General features: G+C 43.0%; 1 protein-coding gene across 7 annotated transcripts in view; it reads left to right on the top strand.

The window, feature by feature from the left end:
- AGAP1 (ArfGAP with GTPase domain, ankyrin repeat and PH domain 1) overlaps nt 1-21801 on the top strand; it is a 287855-nt gene that overhangs the window by 76452 nt on the left and 189602 nt on the right. For 4 of the 7 annotated variants that reach the window (XM_042874290.1, XM_042874291.1, XM_042874288.1 and 1 more), the window contains exons 2-6: nt 2624-2682; nt 8112-8199; nt 8882-8893; nt 18727-18812; nt 21403-21544. In XM_042874290.1, the coding sequence (XP_042730224.1) occupies nt 2624-2682; nt 8112-8199; nt 8882-8893; nt 18727-18812; nt 21403-21544 (387 nt within the window). The remainder of the gene's footprint in view (nt 1-2623; nt 2683-8111; nt 8200-8881; nt 8894-18726; nt 18813-21402; nt 21545-21801) is intronic. The other 3 variants (XM_042874292.1, XM_042874293.1, XM_042874289.1) reach the window with 1 other exon arrangement.

Below are 21801 nucleotides of genomic sequence, written 5' to 3'. Positions count from 1 at the left end.
TACGAATGGAGAAAGTAAGAATGCATACTCAGCTATGGGGAAAGGGGCAACAGGCATGTCATCCTTCATTCCTGCCAAAAAGTTGGCTTGCTAAACACAGGGGAAGAAACACACCAATGTGAAGTCCTTTGAATCTATTGAGCCGTGTTACCGTGCAGTCCATGAACAATAGTTTGTAGGAGAGATCCTCCTGGTTTGTCAGGCTATCTTATAAACTGCAAACATCATCCTTCAGTGAATATATCTTAAGAGAGGTGGTCTGAGCTTAACTTTTATTTAATCTTAGTTCTAAAAGGTGGAGGTGAATTAGATGTTGAGTGACTCTGAAACCGGTGTGACAAATTACGTGTGTAGATCTGAAATTGACTGCATCCATCCAGCCTGGCCTTGAGTGCCTCCAGGGATGCAGCACCTTCTCTGGGCGGCAGTGCCAGGCCCTCACAGTGTGCTCTATAGAGAGGTCCGTGTTGCATCTGGCCTGACAGGAATATTTACTTGTTTCTAGCTTCCAAATTGTGTTCTGTATGCCAGAAAACAGGACTCGAGGCACATACCTCCCCTGACACACATGGAGGGACGCACATGACTCAGGATGTCATCAAGCTAAATTGCCAGCAGCCTGCATGAACAACATGTTATTTTCTAAATATCGTAATTCTTACTGCAGTATCTGCTCTGGGGCTGTGCTGCAGTAACAGGATACTGCCAGAGCTGGATCTTTGGCCTGACCCCCTACAGCCTTTTTATATGCTAATGTGGTAGTTTCCAAGCAATGCAGTAAATATGTATTCCAGCTGTACCAAATTACTTAAAAGCGAGGAATGTTTTGGAGTAGGCTGTTTTGTGATGGCTCTTGAGACTTGCATTTATTTCTCTCCATCCAGCCTCTCAAAGCTCTGTTCCCTTGTTACCCTGTCCTCATCTGGGCCTGCAGTTTGGTCTGAGGCTGAGATGAGATCATGTTTGACGAATGCTCACCTACTGCTTGATACAAATAGCTCATTCTGAGTTCAAGATGAGGTGATAACTACAATGTGCTGTTCATTTTTCACCCTGTCATGCTGCTTCAACACATTGCTAACCCGATAATTGAAACCGTTGTGTTTAAACTCAGAAACGCTTGGTTTGCTTAACCAAAATGCACTTGGGAGTTGGACTAGATGACCTTTAAAGGTCCCTTCCAACTTAAATGATTCTGTGATAGTTAGTAATAATTGGCATTCTTTCTTTCGTAACCGAAGCTTTGTTGTCATAAATGATATGAAGGATAAAACAGTAACTATTAAAGCTTGCTTTAATAGTTGAAGCAGTATCTGCAAGCATCGTGTTGCAGTGATCTTGTTGCAGTGATGCATTAAAGATGGGGAAAGCTTCCAAGTTCACGTCAAATGCATCTTTGTCATATTGAGCAAGAGTAATGGGTATAGTGAGCAACGGAGATGTGATGCAAAGTACAAGTTTGCTTTGAGATTACTTCTATTTAAGCAGTGGGAAAGTTTGCTTGCAACTCACGGTTTCTTAAACCAGTGAGGATTCCAATTAGGGTAGAAAGTTGCTTCCAGATACTCCATGTTCTGGATTCAGAGGGAGAATGCAATTGCCTTCTTCTGCAGGTTGGTGTATCAGTCCCAAAATAGCTGTGTTCAAAGCTTTTGCATGCTTATGGATAATGTAGGCAGGCATAACTTTTCACCTGTTGTTTCTTGTAACGCCGAGAATTGCATCTGTTACACTGGTACTTCTTCAGTGCTCTTTAATTACTGTAGAGTTGAATCTAATCTGCTGGGTGGGAGTAGTCTGTGACACACAGTAATGTAATCAGTTTTGCATTGCTTTGGAAAATGTTAACTCATCTTTCAGAATAATGCTGCTTGAATTCCGAACTGAAAGGTGTTTATGTTTTTGCCTTTAGTTGTCTGGGCCTTTACAGAAGGAACGGAATGAGAACAACTTTTGGTTGTTGAAGAGCCTTCTTCCTCTCTTTTGTGTGTGAGAACCTCAGTGCGGTGCAGCGCTGGCTTTCTTTTGGGATCAGTGATGGAACTTCGCTTGCTGATTTACCAGAAATCAGTTCTTTCTGCCCTAACAGATATAGTTAGTGTTGTAGCAAATGTCTCCATGCGTTGTTGAAGTCTAGATGGCCCTTCTTTAGTGCAGTCCTTAGTGAATATTTCAGATCCTTTTCCGATCTTTTGTCTCATGACCACAAGTCGTAATCTAATCACTGATGGTGATTCATCATTCATTCAGCTGCTGTTGATGTAGAACATGACAAGCCATCCAAGGCTTTCCTTGTAGGGGAGAACTTGTAGCATGGTGGATGGGAAGCAGCTGGACTAGGTACACACTGGGAGATCCTTTCTGTGACACAGGACTGGAGTTAGCACTGGTCGTCTTCATTCCAACTGAGGTGGTACAGCTGGACTTGCTGCAGGCAGTGCATCCATTCTGCATAACATTTAGTTGCAGATTCTTGAGGTTTTGTATGATTTCTCCAAACTCAATGTGTTGGCCTATCAGTCTTGTGATCTCTGGAATGTCCAAGGCCTTAATGTGGAATTTGGGGTGGCAGACCATTAAATGTCATTGCACTGACTGGGTGACTGTTTCTCTGCTTTTACAGATGCCTTTGTAAATAGCCAAGAATGGACACTAAGCCGATCCGTACCAGAGCTGAAAGTGGTGAGTTTTGTATTTACTTCTTTCTCTGAAAACCATTCTGAAAATGCTGTGCAGGAGTGAAAAGTCTTCTGAGGTTCATTAAATTTACCATAAACATAGAAGGTGATTTTAAGCAGTGAAGTATTTGCTTCAAAATAAAACTCTAAAGCGAATGTGTTTTTTTGGTTCAGCTAGCATGCTTCAAAGATCCACTTGTGTGTTTTATTTCTGTTTGAACTTATGTGCCTACTAGCACCAGCTTTGTGGTGTGATCTTCTGGACAGGGAGGTCTTACACTTCTATAAGAGAGCGAACTGAATGCTAGCAGGTGATATCTAAAGCTCCTTTTATCTTGCTTGCACAGTTTCTTCAAGGACCAAATGCCTTCTCTCCCTGTCTTAAAGGAACTTAAAAATAAATGTTCTGTCTGGTGGTTTGTTTGCTTATATTTCTCAAAGCTTTTTATTATACTTAATGAAAAGAGAAATATTTGGGACTTTCATTTAAGGAATCAAAAACGTTTTAGTTAAAAGAGTGAAGAATGATTCAATAGCTGCTTAAGATAGTTTTTCCTTTGGCTGAGCAGTTTCACAAATAAATGGAAGTAAAGGCAAAAGAACACAGAAAATTGGGGGAATTTCCCGAATTTCCTTTTTAAAGTTGTAAACACGGAGGCTGGAGATGAAGGCTGAAATCTTCTACTTGTTGACATCAAACATCACTGTGATGTTTACCCTATGAAAGTCCAGATTTAATTAAATACGATGAATTTCTCAGTCTATAAAAAGTGCTATGGTATTTCAGATACTGTAGTTGGTAATACCACAGACACCTGTGATCTGCTTCGGATGGTCTTAAGGCTGGATCAGTTTGTGCTTGAATCACTCCTGTCTTGTTTTAAATGCCTGAGCTGCTCCAACGTAAGCATCTGCTTGCCGAGTGGCAAAGTGAATATGACAAAAACACATCAATTCAAGAATGGACAGCTGGAGCTATGCTTCATTAGTCCAGCTCTCACATGGCAAATTTCTCTTTCCAAATTGGAATTGATGATAATGCTTATGGAGAAAGCTTAGGTTAAAGTTAACATGACAAATGCCCTAGCTTGCAATGGCATTCCAATGGAAACAGCTTCCTCCCGCCTGGAGTTACATTCCTGTTTTAATTCCACTGGTGCACAGGGTGAGCAGAAGAGAATTGGTTGGTGCGTAAAACTCTGCTATTAGAAGACAATTATCTCCTAAAATATCTGGCAGAAGAAAATAAAAAGAATTTAGGACTGAGAAGTGTTGGATGGAATCCAGCGCACGGTGGTAATAGCTAGTTTATGCTGCGCAGGATCTGCACAGAGTTTCTTTGTTCATCCCACCCCCTTCCTGGCCCTGCCAATTCCTAACACCTGGAAATAAACTTGTGGCTTGCAGGTGAGTCCAAAGCTGTAGTTCCTGTGCTATGATACAGAATGCAAACAATCTCAGAGCATTAGAGTCTTGGTATCACAAGAACTAACTGTGCCCTAAGGCTGCGTTGTGTGAATGCTTTCATCTTGAGTCTCTTGTCCCAACGTTGTGTAAGCAGCCGTATGAAAATAAACTGCTATGCAGCTGCTGTAGAGAATTGATTTTCAGTGGTCAGCATGTGTGAGCCTCAAGATTGCTGTCTGAGGCTTTAGTTTGTGTAATACTGATAAAAGCAGAACTCTTACCATTGCAGAGATGATAATTTGGTTATACTGCAGCAAATTATTGAAGCTAATTGCACCAAAGGGGGCTGTGAACTTGTGCTCCGGCAGAAAGGGCAAACTAGGTCTGAAGTCTGCTCTCCCTTTCCTGTAAATCTGCCCTTGGGAAGGAGGTCTGCGTAGTGAGTCCAGAGTAATCATCAGCTCCTGTCTGTGTGAGAGGAATTAAAAAGGCAGTATTGAAGCCTGACTGCTCTCTTCTGCTGCAGCACTGTCACTGTGTTGTGTCTGTGCTGGGCATGTCAGAGAGGTACGAGAAGTGAGAAGTGTTTGCTCCCATCAGCATTGAGTGCAGCAGTGCAGATGGGGAGATGAGTCTTATCGCTGCTGGTTTAAGAAGGAACCCCTGCTCAAATGGGCTGTGCTCTGTAGGAAGAGATGGTCCGGGGCTTGCTGGGAGAGGTTGCTTACTGCAGTGTCTGCGCAGTCCTTACATTGGAGCTGACATTTCATTTCTGTAGCAGGTGGTTATACCTTCAGGATCTACGGATGTTTAAAGGGAGCACAAATTGAGTCTAGAGGGACAGGGAAAATGCAGGATTGAGGAAAAAAGGCTCGTAAAAATAACACAAGAATATGAACAAAAAAGCGAACGGGCGGATATATTTTGCAACATATTTTTCAGAAAGAATAACGGTCCTCCCTCCTGTCTCCCCTTCCCCTTCTAATATGTATCGGGCTGGATTTCTTTCGTGTGTTACATTTGTTTCTGCTAGCCAAATACTGCAACAGAACTGATTGTGAGACTTCTGTTATTGTCAGCAGTGTGTTAGCTGGCTGGGTGAGACGTGTCAATTTCTGGAGCATCGCTGATGTTCCTGGATCCTGTTTGTGGAGCTGTAAAGTAAGCACCTGGGTTTTCTGCAGGCTGTAGCAATCTGCATGGCGTGAGTGGCTGTGCTGCTCAGTGCTGTCAGGTCTCTTCAGCCTCTTTAGGGGGAAAAAAAATCCAAACCCACTGTGTTTTTGTTCTGATGTCTGAGGTGAGTTCATGTGACTCTAACAGTCAAATGGATTCACAGATGCCTTGTGGCTACACTGGCTACAGGGCAGGTCAGAAGTAGCTTCAATATGCCATTTCCAAAGGTCTAGAGCTTCTTGCTCTGAAGTGAAAACACAAAACACTCCTTGCTATCGTGATTTTCCTAGCAAAACCATGCAGAATTTGTGTTATTTCCAGTTCTTCAGAAGTTGTGTTACTCAACAAGAGCTTTAGCCTGAGTGTTTATCTGCAGAGGAGGCAATGTAAGTGGTATGTCTGATCTACTGACTTAGAGATGGGGTTTGGGGTTTGATTGCCATTTTTGGTTTGTTCTGTTGTGATACAAAGCTAATGGGGAGGGAGAGGGGAAAGCTTGCATTGAGAATACGAAGTCAGCTTCTTCTAAGAAGTGAAGCTACTGCTTCAGTGAATATATTCTGGTCAGCCACTTGTTGAAGACAGACTAACCAGCAATAACAAACTAGCAAGCAGCTTAATTCCTTCTTGGTTTTTGGTGTTGCTCTTTAAGTTGCTTAGGAGACTGATACTGTCTCATACCCCAAGTCTTGATTTGCTTAAATCAAGAGACCTTCTTTCTAGACTCTTCCACAACCTTTGATTTTAGCAGGTAAGCGTGGGCATCTTGCAGGCTTTGCAGGTCCGACCTGCTTGTGGAGCAGATCATGTGGAGCATACCAATAATTAGGAATTTTGAGGTATCAGCTGTATCCTTTTCTTGTCGGCGTTTATCCTTCCATGTGATGAGATTTACAGGCAGATGAAGTCGTGCCCCTGTAGAAGTTAGCCTCCTTCACTAAAGTTTACTGGCTGCTTTTTCTTTTCTATGAGGTTTCTAAAGTACATCTTAGGACGAGGGGGATCCTCTGTAACACAGAACAGTGATGTTCCAGGTAAACAATGTTGTTACAGCCTGGATTTAAGCCAGCCTGTGAGTCGGGAGCTTCAGTGAAAATGCTCTTAGCATGTGTGCATGCATGAAGTCAGAGTTTCAGGGATTATTTTGGAATTTCAGCAGTGAAAGCTGGCAGTGTTGCAGTTGTTCACATAACGTATAATTCGCTGGAATAAGTTGCTCCTTAGCCTTGAAGGGGAAGGTAGATCTGATAAAAGGCTTTGTCATGGCCACATGTGAATGCAACTCTGCTTCGTTCCCAGAGAGCGTTGCTCCACGGAAGCAGCGTCTGAGAATGCAGGGTTAGTCATCTGCAGGGGTGGCATTTGCACTGCTTTTTAGATGTAGGCATTTGGCATACGTTTGCATGGCTTGCAATTTCTTAGATGTAAATTAAATTAAAAACATCCAGTCTGCTCATTTAAACGCTCTTCAAAGTCAGCTCAAAGCCCAGCAGGCAGATGTCCGTCATCCAGGGCTGTGGATTCCTTTTCATTTTGGTGGGGCTGCTCCTTGGTACCAGCTGCACTTACGGTGGGATTCTTGTGCCACATTTCTTCCTGTGCCTCTTTTTTTTTTATCACAGTCCATTTTCTGCCTGTTCAAGCTCTTTTTCTCTAGCTCGGAGTGTGAAGCTTCCTATAGTGTTAGGTCAGAATGGGGATCTGGTTCTTCCCTCTCCTTTTCTCACCCCCCAACTTAGATCATGTGTTTCTCTTGTTTGCCATTATTTCTGAAATCCTTTGGGATTCTTGGTTGTTTTTCTTTCACTGTAGCCCGTGCCATTCATTACATTTAAAGCTTGTGCTATCACAAGTGATGCAAAATTGTCTTCCACTTGCTCTCTGCCTCAGCTCCTGCTTTATCTGAGCTGACCTTTCATGTCAGCTGTAGAGTGATGGACATCCTCCACACTACTCTTTTATTAGTCTTAATTGAAGGTTGATCACAGCAGTAAAGAATAAATGATGGTCTCTGCTGCTCCCTCCCCAACCTACAGACTCTGAGGCTGTCATTGGGTCATTTTAAGGTGACATCGCCCTGTTGGTTTAAGCAGTTTCTAATGAGGAGGATAGCTTCTCACCAATTAGGATTAAGAAAGTGAAACAGAGACTGTGTGTTGTTAATGTGTAACCTGTTCATCCTGCCTGTATTGAGCAACCACAAGCAGATCAACAGAGTTGGTCCTGTCTGCAGGGAGCTTCTTCAGACTTTTGCTTAGGGTCAAGATAGACAAGTAGGGTAGAGCAGGACTGGGTTTGTTTAAAAGTGGAAATTAATTCCCTTCTTCTCTCTCAAAAGCTGAGGATGTGCGATGTCTGCAGAATTCTGTTTCGTAGGGAGAGGTGAATAAGTGGGGGGATGATAGCTGAGCAAGAACAAAAGGCACTTCTGAAACACAAAGGAAATGCATTCTGCAGACCCACCTGCCCCCAACTGCGCAGAGCAGGATGACCAGGCTTGTATCTGCCTTGCTGTGTGTATCACTGCACTTGTGGCTGATGGTCAGGCCAGGGACAAAGCAGCAGCAGTCGTTTTGGTGGGACACATATGCTTTCAGATGTCCTTACATTAGATGGCCAGGCATTGCCTAGAAAACATTTGATGTGGCACTTGGGTGTATGGCTTAGTGATGGGACTGGGCAGGTCGTGTTGATGGTGGGATTCCATGATGTTTGATGGTCTTCTCCAACCTAAATAATGCTGTGTCTCTATGCTGTGCTTTGAGTTGTAAGCTGCGTTAAGATTTTACTTAAACATACTGCTTTTTCTTGGAGTTGATTGCAGTTGAGCTTTTCTCCTTTTTTCCCCAGGGGATCGTAGGAAACCTAGCTAGTGGCAAGTCTGCTCTTGTGCACCGCTATCTGACTGGCACGTATGTACAGGAGGAGTCACCCGAAGGTACGTGGATGTGCAAATCCTTTTTCTTCCCAGACTGCATCTTTATTCATTTTTAATCATGCAAAAAGAATCAGTTAAGAATCCAGTTTGCTTTTTTTCACTGTTCGCTGAGAATATCCCTTTATGGTTCTCCAACCTGAAATAAGTAGGTGAAATAAGTTAATTTTACCTTTTTTTGTAACCTCTAAGTACCCCTCAATGCTTTTGCATCAGTTATTTGTCCATATGGGAAACTGTAGCCTTGTACTGAGTAGAGTTTACTGCCCTGGGTAGTGCTCTTAGATGCCAGAGTTACTGTATCTGGTGTTTGATTTCTGCAGACCTGGGCCCATCGCCTTGGGAAAGTAAAAAATGTAACAAGCTAAATTAAAGATGTAATTTTTTCCTTGCTTAATATATTAAATCTTTGGATTTGAAGGTTTAAAAAGAGGGAAAAAAAGAAACCCCTGAAACTTCCTGTTATGCCACAGAATATTAATTAGTACCTGAAAAGTAGTGTTTAGCAATAATCCTCGTTTGTAGTTTGAAATCATAAATATCGTAATACCTTACAGTAGTGTCGTACGCTAAATACTTTTAAATTTTTCTTTATTTATTCTCCTTATGAACTTTTAAAATCCATCTCTGAGACACTGAATTTCTGGTTCCTTCTTTTCCTTACTGGCTGTTCCATTCTTTGCAGATATGGATGCAGGTAACTATACATTGTCTTCATGGCAGCTCTTGTTTCGAAGAGACAGAAGGCAGTTTTTGTACCGTAGCATTTTCCCTTTGTTTTGTGTATCATTTTGTTTTCTTTTGATTTCAAGTCTTCAGTACATCTCACTGTTTTTGTCCCTTGCTGTAGTTGTCTTCTCAGCAGTAGTAGGTAGCTTCATGCATCTCTGATAACATCTGTTTTGAATTAACTCTTACCAAAGGTAGCAATTAAGCGTTTTGCTCCATTTTCTAACAGTCTCTAATTGTAGTAAAAATGGAAGAGGGAAAAGGAGTGGCTGACTGACAGGGCTGCTGTTGTGTCATCGCAGGGACAGCGATAGAGGCCGGTCTGTAACCTTGCCTTACACGTTTTTGCTAGGATGGATGAGTGATAATTCAGCCTTGCAGCAGAGCTGCGTTTCGGTGACATTGAGGCTTGCTGCTTTTAGATGCTGATAGAGAGAAACATGCAGCATGCAGGTCTGCTAACAGCAAGCGTTCATAGAATAACGAGCCATCTCTGCTTTTTTTTTTTTAACTCATTTCACAAGCAGAAAGAGAAGAAAACATAACTGCATTGATTAATCACAGGGGTAGCACTCTTCTCTCGAACTATGAATGTTTCAGGCAGCGTTCCTTGAGAGCATTGCCAGCTGTCCTCTTTGTCTTGAAGGGTTTTTATACGCAGTGCTTGAGTGACGTTGGGGCTGTTTCTCCCGAAAGGATTAGGTTTCAAAAGCACTGTCAAATCATTTCTTTGCTCGTAAGTGTAGCTGACAAGCCTCGCTAATGACACCATTTCATTAACAGCAGAAAAACTGAAATAATTAAAGGTCTCTAATTCACCTTCTAAGCAACAGGGTCAAGATTTCAAATCGAGTTAGCATTAAAGAAAAACATACAGTTTCTCCTTTGTAAACATTAAACATTTGTTAAAGTGTTCTATTGCTGTCTTACCTAGTCATAAGTCCACACAATCAGTGCAGTCCTTCTATTTATCCTTCTCTGTGGTCTTTATAACATGTTGGTTTGTTGAATTGGTTAAAAAAAATATGATGTATACCAGGCATTAAAGTCTCAGCTACCTGACTGGTTATGAAAGTTAATGACTGGCTGGATTACAAACAGCAAAACATATCAGGCATCATACAAGTGGTATCCAGTTAGTAAAGTGATTGATGCATACTCGGTGTGAAAATGATGATTACAGCAAGGGACCTCTATCTCTGCTATCCTTTGCCTTCTCAATTGCTACAATTACTCTGAAACCTGCCTGAAATTAGAGTGCCAGGTCTCCCCTGGGCTTTTAAGGTAGCTTCAGCATTCCAGTCAATGGGCGTTCAGTATGTAAAGATGGGTTTGTGATTCCTTCAGCTCTTTTGCTGCCCCAAACCTCCCCACCAAGAGGAGGAGCGATGCAACATCATGGAGCTGTGTTCTCTCCTTGTTTAGCCTCACTTTTACTTCTGTTTGGAATTGATTTCAGTCTGTAGTGTAACATGAAAACCGTTTTTCTCGAAGTAAATCTTAGGGAGAAATTTGACTTTTAGATTCCTTGTATGTTTAATATGGATGTAACTATGTTGCTGTAAGGCAGCTTTTTAAGTCAGATGTATTTTGTAAGAGAACAAATGATGTGTTGCTCTACAGCTTGTTTTTTCAGTGTCCATCTGCTTCTTCCTTCCCGTTTCCTTCAATGGTAGCCTGTTTTAGTTCCTGTTTGTATTGGTAGGATGGGTTGGAAGTTCTTCATTAGGTACTGTGCCAGTTGGCATATGGTGATTGCAGTGACACTGCAGCGCACGTGAGGCGCGGTGCTTTGTTTGGTTTTCTTGTGCAGCTTCTTTATTAATTTAATTAATGATGTTTTTAAAGCTCCAAGCGAGATAGATGGGCTGCAGTGGGACAGGCTGCTCCACCGTAGCTGCAGGAAGTTCTGTTTTGTGCCTGGAGCACCTCCTGCCATCCTTCTCACTGCCCTTGGGGGCTGCAGGGCTGCTTCTCTCACATTTCTCACTCCTCCTGTGAGCAATTAGGTTTTGAACTTGACGAATCTCTTTAAGCTCAAATCAATGGCTGTTTTTATCTGGTTAATTTTTTTCCAGCTATGTAGGAATCTGGAGGCCATATTTACTAAACAACCTGATTTATATTCCACATTTAACAGAGGAGGATGCGTCCTAGGCTGAGCTGTGTTTGTTCCTGGTGAGCAAGCCAGCTGAAATGTAAACGAAAAGCCATGTCATTTGCTGTCAGAGTGTGTACTTGCATGCTTTTTGTGAAGAGAAAACGTCATGCAGTTTGTGAAGAGAAACACTTGCAGTTTACTGGAATTCCTTAAAATCATCATCATGCTCGTCCTTACACATGTAGCCTGTATAGTGAGACTTGGCAAGAATTCCACGTGTGAATTTGATGGCAGAGTCCTGTTCCTTTCAAGTATCTGGGGATTGCATCCATTAGAATTCCCAGGTTGGAAACATAGTGAAGCTGCAGTGTTTTATGTTGAATTCAAATCCTTGTTGCGATGTTTCACAAGGTTTACACAGCACTCAGGGCAGCCAGAGCTATCAGAGTCCTTTTTCATCTCTTCATCACCGACCCAATCACTGACAGTGATAGTTTTAGACGTGGATTTCAAGATTGTCTCCTTTCAGTTCTTTTCCTGTATTTCATTGTATCAGCTAATTATTTTTGTTTGGCGTTTCATGCTGACAGCCAGAGACACAATAACACTTGTCTTTTTTGATGATTTTTAAGTATTGCTGCACATGGCTCTCTTGGGCCTTTGGAGCCTTTCAGGCTTAGCATAAAAGAGTGTGTTTATGTATTCTGAGATCTCCGTTCCATAGCCCTCCTCTTCGTCCCCCTGAGACGAGCAGTGTGGTTTAGAGACTCCTTTGAAAAGCTCTGTTCCGGCAGGCTGCTCAGCTGCTGCTGTAAGCGTTACACAAATAAGGAATGATGGTGATTTAAGGAAGAGGTTGGTGTTTGTTCTTTTCCTGGGGAGAAGATGCTGAGGAAGCGGTTTCCTGGAAGGGCCTTCCTTCTTAGGCTGTGTGCCTTGAGGACAGGGTGATCTCTGAGATGGTGTCTTTCATGCATTGCAGCCTGACGACTCAAAAGGTTCTGATGACTTATGTCTGAGGGGTTTGTGCCCTTGTAATAACAGGCTTCTCTCAAAGTTCCTTCCCAGGTAAAAACTGGAATTTAGATTTATAGCTGCCGTTGTAACTTCAGGCTCTTAATAACAGTAGAAGTGGCTATTAAGCAGAAGTCAGCTTGAAGTGGCTGCTGCTGGAAGAAGGGGCTGTCTTTCTTCTTCCTTGTTAAATTTGGTTTCTGGCTGTAATCTTTAAACCACAGCCCAACATTTAGCTCTTAAAGCAAAATACAAACTTTGCAAACTGCTGCTTCTTTTTTCCAGCTTGTATTTCTTATTTGGAACATTCTGGGAGACAATTAAACAACAAAAAAAACCCAAACCTTAGACCAGAGATGATGATTGGTGGCTTGGCCAGGTTTCCTTAGCACATCTCACTGTTTTGTTTCTTTTTTTGAGTTCAGACATATAGAAGCATGATCCAATTTTAGTTTCAGGGTTTTACTTCTTACTGTTTTTACACATGCACTATTTGCATTGCAGTACTGTAGTGAAAGGACAGCTATCAAGGAAGCTGGCTGTAACCCACGTATAAAAAGCCAAGGAGCACTGAGGAAGGACAGAAACCAAACCAACAACAACAATTAAACTTGCACACAGAAACTTTGAGCAGATGCTGGCTGGAGATAATTTGTTAGATTGAAAAGTAGTGCCTGAATATTTGGTTATTAATGCCTGAATTCAGACTGGTGTCTGAAAGGTGGAAGGTACAGCAGGCTCGTTTAATTCGTAAGGAACTGCAGTAAAGGAGGGCTAAGTTACTTTAAGTTGTGGGGCTCACATTTGGAAAGTGGTATTTTGGGTGTACTTAAAATGACAAAAAAAAGTGCTTGATGGAAACAGGTAGGTAGGAGTGTGCTAAAGCAGTGTTACATCCTGCTCAAAGAAGTTGATTGCTGCTTTTTGTTATTTATCTCCAGCAGGCTTGAAAAAAACAGATTTTTAAAATTAGATTTGCAGCATCTATGCAATTAGTGGGTGTGTTGTGTTCAAATGACTGTCTGCACCTGCTGTCAATGAAGTAAAACCAAAGAAATCAAAAGCAGAGACTTTTGGAGAAGGCTGGTTTTAGGTAGAAATGGAACCATTAGCTTAATCCTACCCATATAGATGTATAGGTATCTTCTTTGCTTTACGTTTTAGTACTCAATTTGGTAGAACTCCTGAAGCCCCTCAGCGCCTTTGTCCGAAGAGTGTTACTGCCTGATTCATCTCAAACACGTGGCAGTCGTGGCTGTGCCTTGTTGGGCTAAGTTCAGGAACCATGGTGTTGAGAAATGTGGAATACAGGAGCAGCTAGGCAGGAAGCTGTGGTGAGCCAGTCTTAGGGCCCTTCGAGCTGCAATCACAGGGCTTAGCATATTAGCATAAAGTGCTGCGGGTGCTGTGGTGGCAGAGGTATTGCTGACAGCTCTGTTGGCACTTGGGAGCTGGGGGTGAGCACCAGGGATCTGTGTGGGTGCTGGCAGAGGGAGCTCCTTGCAGGTTACTGCTGTTTGTTTTCCCCCAATAAACTGTCAGGAGTGTTTTTTCACTCGGATGAACTGTGAAAAGAGGGCATCCTTACCAAATAAAATGTATTCAGCTGTTATTTGCTCAGTGCCAAAGTTTTTGTCTGTGCAGTAAACGTTGGATGAAAACATGTTACTTCATCGCGGCAGTCAGATGGGTGTCTGATCTTGCTAGCAATTTTAAAAGTCTGTGTGCTCACTTGCAACAAACCTATTTGTTATAATGAACAATCCTATGTAGGTTGGTGGTGTTCCTTCCTTAGGAGGAGAGACAACCATAAGTTCTTCTCAGGCATGTGTAACGTGGCAGGTGTAGTCCTGGTGGACTAGCTAAGAATCAGTGTTCCAGTTACAAACACTTATCTCTGAGGGCTAAAGACTCATATCTATAAGGCAGCAGATAACTAAGATGAAGAAGGGCCAATTAATGTTTTCTCCTTTGGTTCAGCACAGCAGAGGCAGCTAGAGAGTGTTCCCTGTAGCTGCCTAGGATGGATCTTTTCCAATTCTACCCTGACAGGTGGCTTTTTCTCATTTGGTTAATTTGCAACTTTGCAGTTCAGGACTGCTCTAGTCTAATAGTTAAATTCAGTGTCTCTTGGGAATGAGACTAGTACCTCTGCAGAGCTGTCTTTCAGCATAAGTGTCTCTGTTTGCTGTCAAGATGAACACACACACCTGGTTTCTATCTAACCGTATTACATAGCATAAATTGCAGTCTCTGACTCTGTGCAACTCGGGTAGTTAATACTGCTTAGAAGCATAAGCTCTATTTTTCTGAATGCTTTAAAATCAGTTCATCTTCACTCACGTTTCTGCCTGCTTTTGTGGACCTGTTAGATAAAGCCTTCTCTACAAGTACTGCAAGTGTGTCAGTGAATGCCTCTCAAAATTATGCTGCTGAGTGTCATTGCAGCTACAAAGGCCTCCAAACCTTGCCTTGTGGAAGAGCAAGATGATACATTAGTGCTTCATTGGCAGTTTTTCTGACGTTTTTAAATTGTCAGTATAATGTGATAATGCATGCCTTGTGCCCTGTGGGAGTACCTGGCTTTAACTGTAAAAGTGGGCAAGATGGGATGAAGATCAGCAACAGGAGTTACGAAGGAATCCATCTATGTGAGTCATTACTGCCCACCAAAACAGCTTATTTTGGTGGCAGCGTGCTGCAGTCTGAATTACTTCTCATCTTCCTGGCTACAGCAAGGTATGAGGAGTTGGGCAGCAGCCCTTCTAGGGGCTCTGGTTAGGAAGGAGGAGAAAAAGGCGTGCTGATGGAAGTAGGAACATTGTTTGGTACTTCAAGGAGAGTGCTGATATTCTAGCCAGCAAATGAATCCATGCGTTTCCAAAATCACATCTGAAATCTGCATTTCAGGAGAAACAGATGGTGGGTTTTGAAAAGCCCAGACTTGGTTGCTTTGCTGTTGTATTTTATTGGAAAGCTCGTGCAGTTAACTGCTTGTGGCTCTTGATGTGAGAGAAAGCAATACTTCCCAATCTTTGTACTTATATGGTTATTCGGTCACCCCAGCTCAACCACATTTGGTTTTTTAAGTATTATCTAGCACAATTTTTTGGCACTAAGGAAATTCCCAAAAGCAAACTTCACGTGTGGCTGAATAATGGCTTCTCAGCTGCTAATATGAATCGACATCAATCGCTGAGCTCAACTTGATGCGAATGAAAATTAATTTTAATGCCTTGCGTATGCTTTACTAGCTAAATTGGGAGTTGCAGAGAAAACATCTCTGAAGTATGCCCTTCTTGAAATGATCTGCATTCTTGCTGTGGTCTTTAATCTTCAGAAAAAAGACAATCTCTGCTTATAACACAAGCACATTTGTTGGAAGGTGGTGTTACTGGGCATAGGCTGCTGCAGCTGGCCAGGCTGGATGTGGCTCTGGGCAGCCTGGTCTGGTGTTTGTTGACCCTGCGCGTAGCAGGGGCATTGAAACTAGATGGTCACTGTGGTCCTTTTCAACCCAGGCCATTCTGTGCTCTCTCCTCATGCCCCCCGCCCTGCCCCCACGGCTGTGACAGTCAGCTGCTGCACGGGTTTGTCAGACGGCCTGCCCCCCAAGATTTATCTTTCTCATATGGCCAAATAACTCCATCCCTGTGGCAATTTGCTTGAATAAAGAGTCTGGCAACTGAAGTTGAGCCTGGGGACATAGCATGAAAATCAGTGGTTGCTTCAGTGAGCAATTGCTCAGTGAAACGGTTAGCAGCTAGAGGAAGAGGTGCCCAGGCCTTCCAAACGGGGTGAAAACCTCACCCTGTGGAATTCCCCGTGTGGTACAAAGAGTTTACAATGTAGAGCATCTTCCATCACAAATGTGTGCTCTATTTGAAATGAGCATTAATTTCTGCAGAGGGGTGGGTTTTATCCTTGCTGCCGATTCCAACCGTCAGCCTTTGTGGGAGTGACACGCATAGAAATGAGATTAAGGAGCTTTTGTTGATTCCTTCGGCCCAGCCTTCTGCCTAGTGCGAGGTCTCTAGCCATGGCTGCAAATTGCTGATGCACAGACTTAGTTTAGCTTTGCGTACATCAAAGCTGGGTTTTCATCTGGAGCATTTCACGTTTGGAATCTGACCTAATAAGACACGTAGAACACAGTGGGTGTTTTTGTTGCATCCCAAGCGCTGCTCTCGTGTCTTCTAGTAGGTATTTGTGTGCTTCCTATGGAGAAGTTGTATTTGCTTCCTGATGCAAAATTGGGAGCACGTCTGAAAATTGGCTTGTATGAATCGATACTGATCTTGCCTGGGAAAACTGAGAACAACACAGTAATTTTTAGTCTATAGATGTAGAGAGAAAATAAACCATGTAGTAGCATGCTCCCAAATAAAAACCTCTGTGCAGCTTGAGTAATTTCTTTATGTGAATGGCTGTATCTCGTGGAAATATTTTCCAGGATGTAGGGCAGTAGGTATCCTCTTGCTTGGCTTTTCTGTGATTTTAAAGGTGGAACTGGGGGTGTGAGTGGATGTAGTTGAGCTGTTGATGGCCTGTCTTTCACTCTGTGCTTTGCCATGGCTGTTAGGGCATCGCAGGAGTGATGGTTGTGTTCCTTGAAGCTGGCCCAGGCTGCTCATCTTTTTATGCCAGTGACCTCTTTTGGCAGGTACATATGGGAGCTGAGATATTTCCTCATTAAAAAGCTGCACGTGTCATAATACTAATGCGACTGGAACAAAGCTAGCTACCTCCTTTGGGACTACCTGACATGATTTTTCATGGTTTTGAGCCTTATTCATTCATGCATTTATTTATTATTCCTTTTGAAGGTCATTTCTCTGTTTGCATTGCTTTAGATGGTCTCTTCTCCCTGGTGGCAGGGCAGACAGCAACGACGGAATGCTGCACCAGAGGTGTTTGGGCTGAGCATCAGGAAACATTTCTTTCCTGCTGAGTGTGCTCAGACACTGGGACAGGCTCCATGGAGAGCTGTTTGGTGCCCATGGCTGTCAGTGTGCAGGAGGCATTTGGGCATTGCTGAAGCTCTTGGTTAGCCTCAAAGTGATCAGCTGGACCTGGTGAGCCCTGTGGTCTCCTTCCAACTGAACTTTTCCATTCTAGGGCATCCTTTTAAACACTTGGGAAAGGCCAGGATCAGGTGCAAGCAAGCTGGTCTCCTAAGGTGGGTTCCTACAGGGAGGGAGGCCTTGAATAACTTTGTGCTATCTTAGTTAAACATGGTGTGCTTCTCAGTGCTGCTCCCTTAGAATAAATGGAAATTGTATTGGCCCTGAATTGGCTCTTGAGCAAATTCCGTATCATTGCTCACATGTGATCTGTAAGCATTTTAATGCTACTCCTATGGTTGTTTTTTTTCCCCAGTGTTCTATTTAAGCTTTCCATTTCACTTTTTCTGTACGTTCTTAATGCCTCTGTGTTTGAAGATGTAGTGAGATTTGAAAGGCATCCTGTTGGCAAGAGGGGAATAATGAGTTGGTTCTTAAATGCATTTGGTTCACGGTATTTTATAATTAGCTGGGTGAACTTTCAGTGTTTAGATAGAGGAACCAGGAGATGGTGATTATGCAGAGCTTTTCCTCTTCGATCACATATATGCTGCATTTACTTAAAGATTTGAAGTATCCCTCTGCAGGGCTGTGTATTAAGTAATTCGTTTTAACTCTTCGTTATGAAGCCTGTACAATTAATTGACAACATAGAGAAATAACGAACTCTTGGGTGATGGTGGTCTGAAACCTGCTCTAAAGGGCTGGGAATTGGCAGGTCTCAGGCTGCTTACTGCTGTGAGTGCTGGGAGGGTCAGAGTCAGCCTGTGCGTGCTTGCTGAGTTGCTGGAAGGGCTGATGTGTAAAACAGGCGAGTTGTTCACTCACCCATCGAGTATTTAAACAGACCTAGTGTGGCAGGGTGAGAAATTTGATGTGGTTGTTGGGGAATAGAATTGAAACGTGAAGGTAACTCCAATTATAAAGTGACAGTGAGGAAATAATTTTACCGTAGCAGGTATGTTTTACCTTAGCCTGGTAAGTTCAGAAGTACGACAGCTGGGGGAGCGTGGGGGACCTTTGTGGCATAGTGGGTGACCTGGGTCCTTTCAGGAGTCAGAATGCATCCCAGATCCTGAAGCACCCTGAGCTTGCTAATCCTGGCTTAGGCTCTGTCACACCAGAAACCCCACACCCTGCTAGGAAGGAGCTCATCATTCTCTGTCAGACAGTACGTCTCTATCAGGTACCACCATTGTAGCTTTTTGTCTAACATGTGTCTACTCTTTTCCCCTAACTGTGATTTGTGACAATAGAAGTACCATTTTCATAACACTGTGTGTGTACTGTAAGAACTGGGCTTCTCTTGAGGAAAAGTTAAGACCTATGGGAAACTTATTTGAATGCTAATGGATGGTCTTTTTGCTTACAACCGTGACGAATTTGCCCTTTTTGGAGATGCATTTCTCACAGTTACATAAAAAAGACTACTTTCTTTTACCTGACTATATCAAAAGCAAGCACATCTAACGTGAGAGTTAACGTTTATAATGCAGTTTTGGCTTTCTTTCCCTATTATCCTTAAAGCACGCGACTTAGATATCCTTTTTTCCACAAGCGAAGCCTTTTTCTGTTTTGCTCTCATACCTTTTCTCTTCTGTAATGAGCTGCTTTGTGTAACAGGTGGGAGATTCAAGAAAGAGATAGTAGTTGATGGACAGAGCTATCTGCTGCTGATTAGAGATGAAGGTGGCCCTCCAGAGGCACAGGTGAGCATTGCACATGGAGCTTCATCGTGGCTTCCCATTTCTTCTGTTGCCATCTCCTATAAGAGAGCTTGCTTTACTTTGTCCTTTTCTGTGCCCTGCTCATTTTTCTGCTGCTAAAATGCTTATGTTATTCTCGGGTGAAAAGTACTCTGTTTACAAAGTACTTGTGATTTCTATAGCAGTATGGGTAAGTTATACTGAATACCTAACCATTATGGTTGCACAAAATTTCGTTTCAATTTCTAGATTCTAATTCAGAATAAATATTCATTAAAGACAGGTAAAATAGGTGCATACTGAGTAGTGTTCATACTTGTGTACAAATCTGTATTCCTTACTGCTTCCACGTTTTCCTCCCTGAGCCACTGTAAGACTCACTTACATTGAAGTTGCACTTCACTTACAATGAAGTTCTGGGTCACTGTTGAGTTCTCAGGTTTTTACCTGGTTTCTGTGTAACTGGGTGTCACCTCCTTGCCCTGTGGAAGGCAGCTGGTTCATCAGAAGAAGGCAGCTGCGGATTTGTGTCCCTAGCACTGTCGTGCTATTGTAACAAAGTCTTTGCTTGTTGCTTGTGTGATTCTGAAACAGAGAAGTTTCTGCCCACCTGGCTGTAGGCAGCATCATTGCCTTCAGTCATCCTCCAGCTCTCCCCCTACCTTTTCCTAGGTAGGACCAGCAGGGTTTCTCAAGTGCACAGCCTGTGCTGGCCTTGCTTTGCTCAGCTGTTCAGTAGCAGCTCAGCAGCAGGAGCTGCACCACTGCCAAACAGCTGAATGGAAGCCGTGCCAGCGGCAGCAGCTTGAATTTCAGAGCTCCACTGTTGCTGATGAACTACAGGAGGATGGGAGCGTGGGGGAAAGTGTCTGGGCAAAGGAGAAGAGAAAGGAGGTATGGGAAACGGAGACCGGAAGGGACATCCTGGGAGGAAGTGTGGCTCACACATCTGCAGCCTCAATGAAGTTCTCTGTTTTAGCCTGTGAATAATTTGGCTGATGTACACAGCAGTTGCCAGGCCTTGATTCTCAGAGAGCATTCACTCATTAAAAAAGACAAAAAAATTAATAGTGCGATTGTGTAAGTACACACAGCCATCTAACAGACATTTTGGTACCTGGAGAATTGCTTTCCCAGAGTGTGTCTGAACTGTTTGCAGACTCATGAGCAGGCACGGCGTTGCCTTTGATCCCTGCTAGGTAAATTGGGGTGTTTAATTCCCGCTGTGGCTCTTCAGAGAAGTAATGAAAGGCCTGAGGTCTTAGTGCTGGTGTGCTTTTCAGAAGACACGTTTTACTTGTCAGTTCTCTTTATTGTGTCATGGGCATAATTTCAAGTTGCACATATATTTAATATCTTTAATCTCCTTATTAATTCCTGCCGTAGAAAGTTTACCTTTGGGCTACTGAATATTTATAACAGAAGTGGAACATTATCTGGAGAAAAATGTTTACATCTCAATCTTCCCTTATAATTTAGACAGGACTAGTTATTTTAGCCTCAAGGTTCTGCATTTTGCAACGGTGCAGTATAATTCTGTGGATAATTAGGATAGAATTTTGACCTCAGTAAGTGAAGAGCTGAACTGCAGTCAGCAGAGCAGGAAAAACCTGCACGAGCTGCTGGCGCTGAAGTAAGTGCTTACAAACCCAGAAAGCTTGCTAAATGTACATAAACATTTCCCAAATGAATCTGCTTGCAGCTCTCTGTATGCTCAGTGTGTCCCTAACCTAACTGGCATGTTGTAGTAGCAATGTAACAAGAGGCATGAGTACTGCTGGCTAAAACTTGTTTCCGTTGGTCTAAATTTGGGTAGGAATGGAATCACTTAGGGAAAAATAAAGGCAGTGAGGTAAGCTGCAGTTTCTTTTCTGTGCTGTACACACTTACTGCTATGTTAAATGTGTCTAGATTGTCTTATTTCACCTGTAAGCTGAAACTTGCATGGTCACTAACCCAGCACCTTGCCTTGAGCTGTGTGTGCATGTCTTCTAGTGGGGTTCTGATGCCAGGAGAGAACAGTTGGCTTTCACACAGAAAGCTGAATGAGACAGCTGGTACTGGTTGTCCAATTCATGGGTCTCTACAGAAAGTAACTGGGGGGCTGAAGTTAATATTTTTGGACACAGAGATGAGAGAATTATTAGCATTGCTTGTAAATCCACAGCCATGTTTGCCCACAGAAACAGCAGCATGAAGCATGCCAAGCACAGAGCGGGGAAAACAACACACTCCATGGGGCAGTCAGGTGCTTAGGGAGATATAATCCACAAATACAGAAAACTGAGACTGTGATGTTATCTCTGTTAATGAAAATCAGTGTGCACTGATAGCGGTTGTGATCACAAAGGATTCCCTTGTGAGCATCGGGGAAAATCTTTGTGCATCCCAGATAATTGCATATTGATGCAAGTTGTGCTGAACGTTGACTCATCATCTTTTAAATACTGCACCACGTATTTTTTCTTAAGACCTGCTTATAGTCACTGCATTTTTCTACTTCCAGTTTCCCCCTATGTAAGATAAGAGTTGAGTTTTTTCCCTCTTTCCACTGCATTGCTCTCAATGTGCCTTTTCCATTTTTGTTCTGCAGTTTGCCATGTGGGTGGATGCTGTTATATTTGTCTTCAGCTTGGAAGATGAAGTTAGCTTCCAGACTGTTTACCACTACTACAGCCGTATGGCTAACTATCGTAACACTAGTGAAATTCCAATGGTACTGGTGGGAACACAGGGTAAGTGCATTCTTTATTACATGCAAACACATGCAGGCTGTTCCAAGCTGGTAGTGCCATGTCCTGTCCTTTCCCATCAGTGCTGCCCCACTCATCTGATCGTGAGAGCTTGTGTTAAGCTGACAGGTATTCAGCAAGGTGACTTGCTGACATCTGGCTTTCCTTGGCTGGCTTGCAACAGAGCTTTGGCACTGCAGGGACTGGTTTCACAGGGGAGGCAAATGGCCATGTGGTGCCCTTGGGATGCAGTAGGTCCC

The sequence above is a fragment of the Lagopus leucura genome, unplaced genomic scaffold, assembly GCF_019238085.1.
Source record: "Lagopus leucura isolate 7727_CA_CO unplaced genomic scaffold, USGS_WTPT01 Super-Scaffold_100012, whole genome shotgun sequence".
Taxonomy (NCBI): Eukaryota; Metazoa; Chordata; class Aves; order Galliformes; family Phasianidae; genus Lagopus; species Lagopus leucura.
This window is presented reverse-complemented; position numbering and strand designations above follow the sequence as displayed.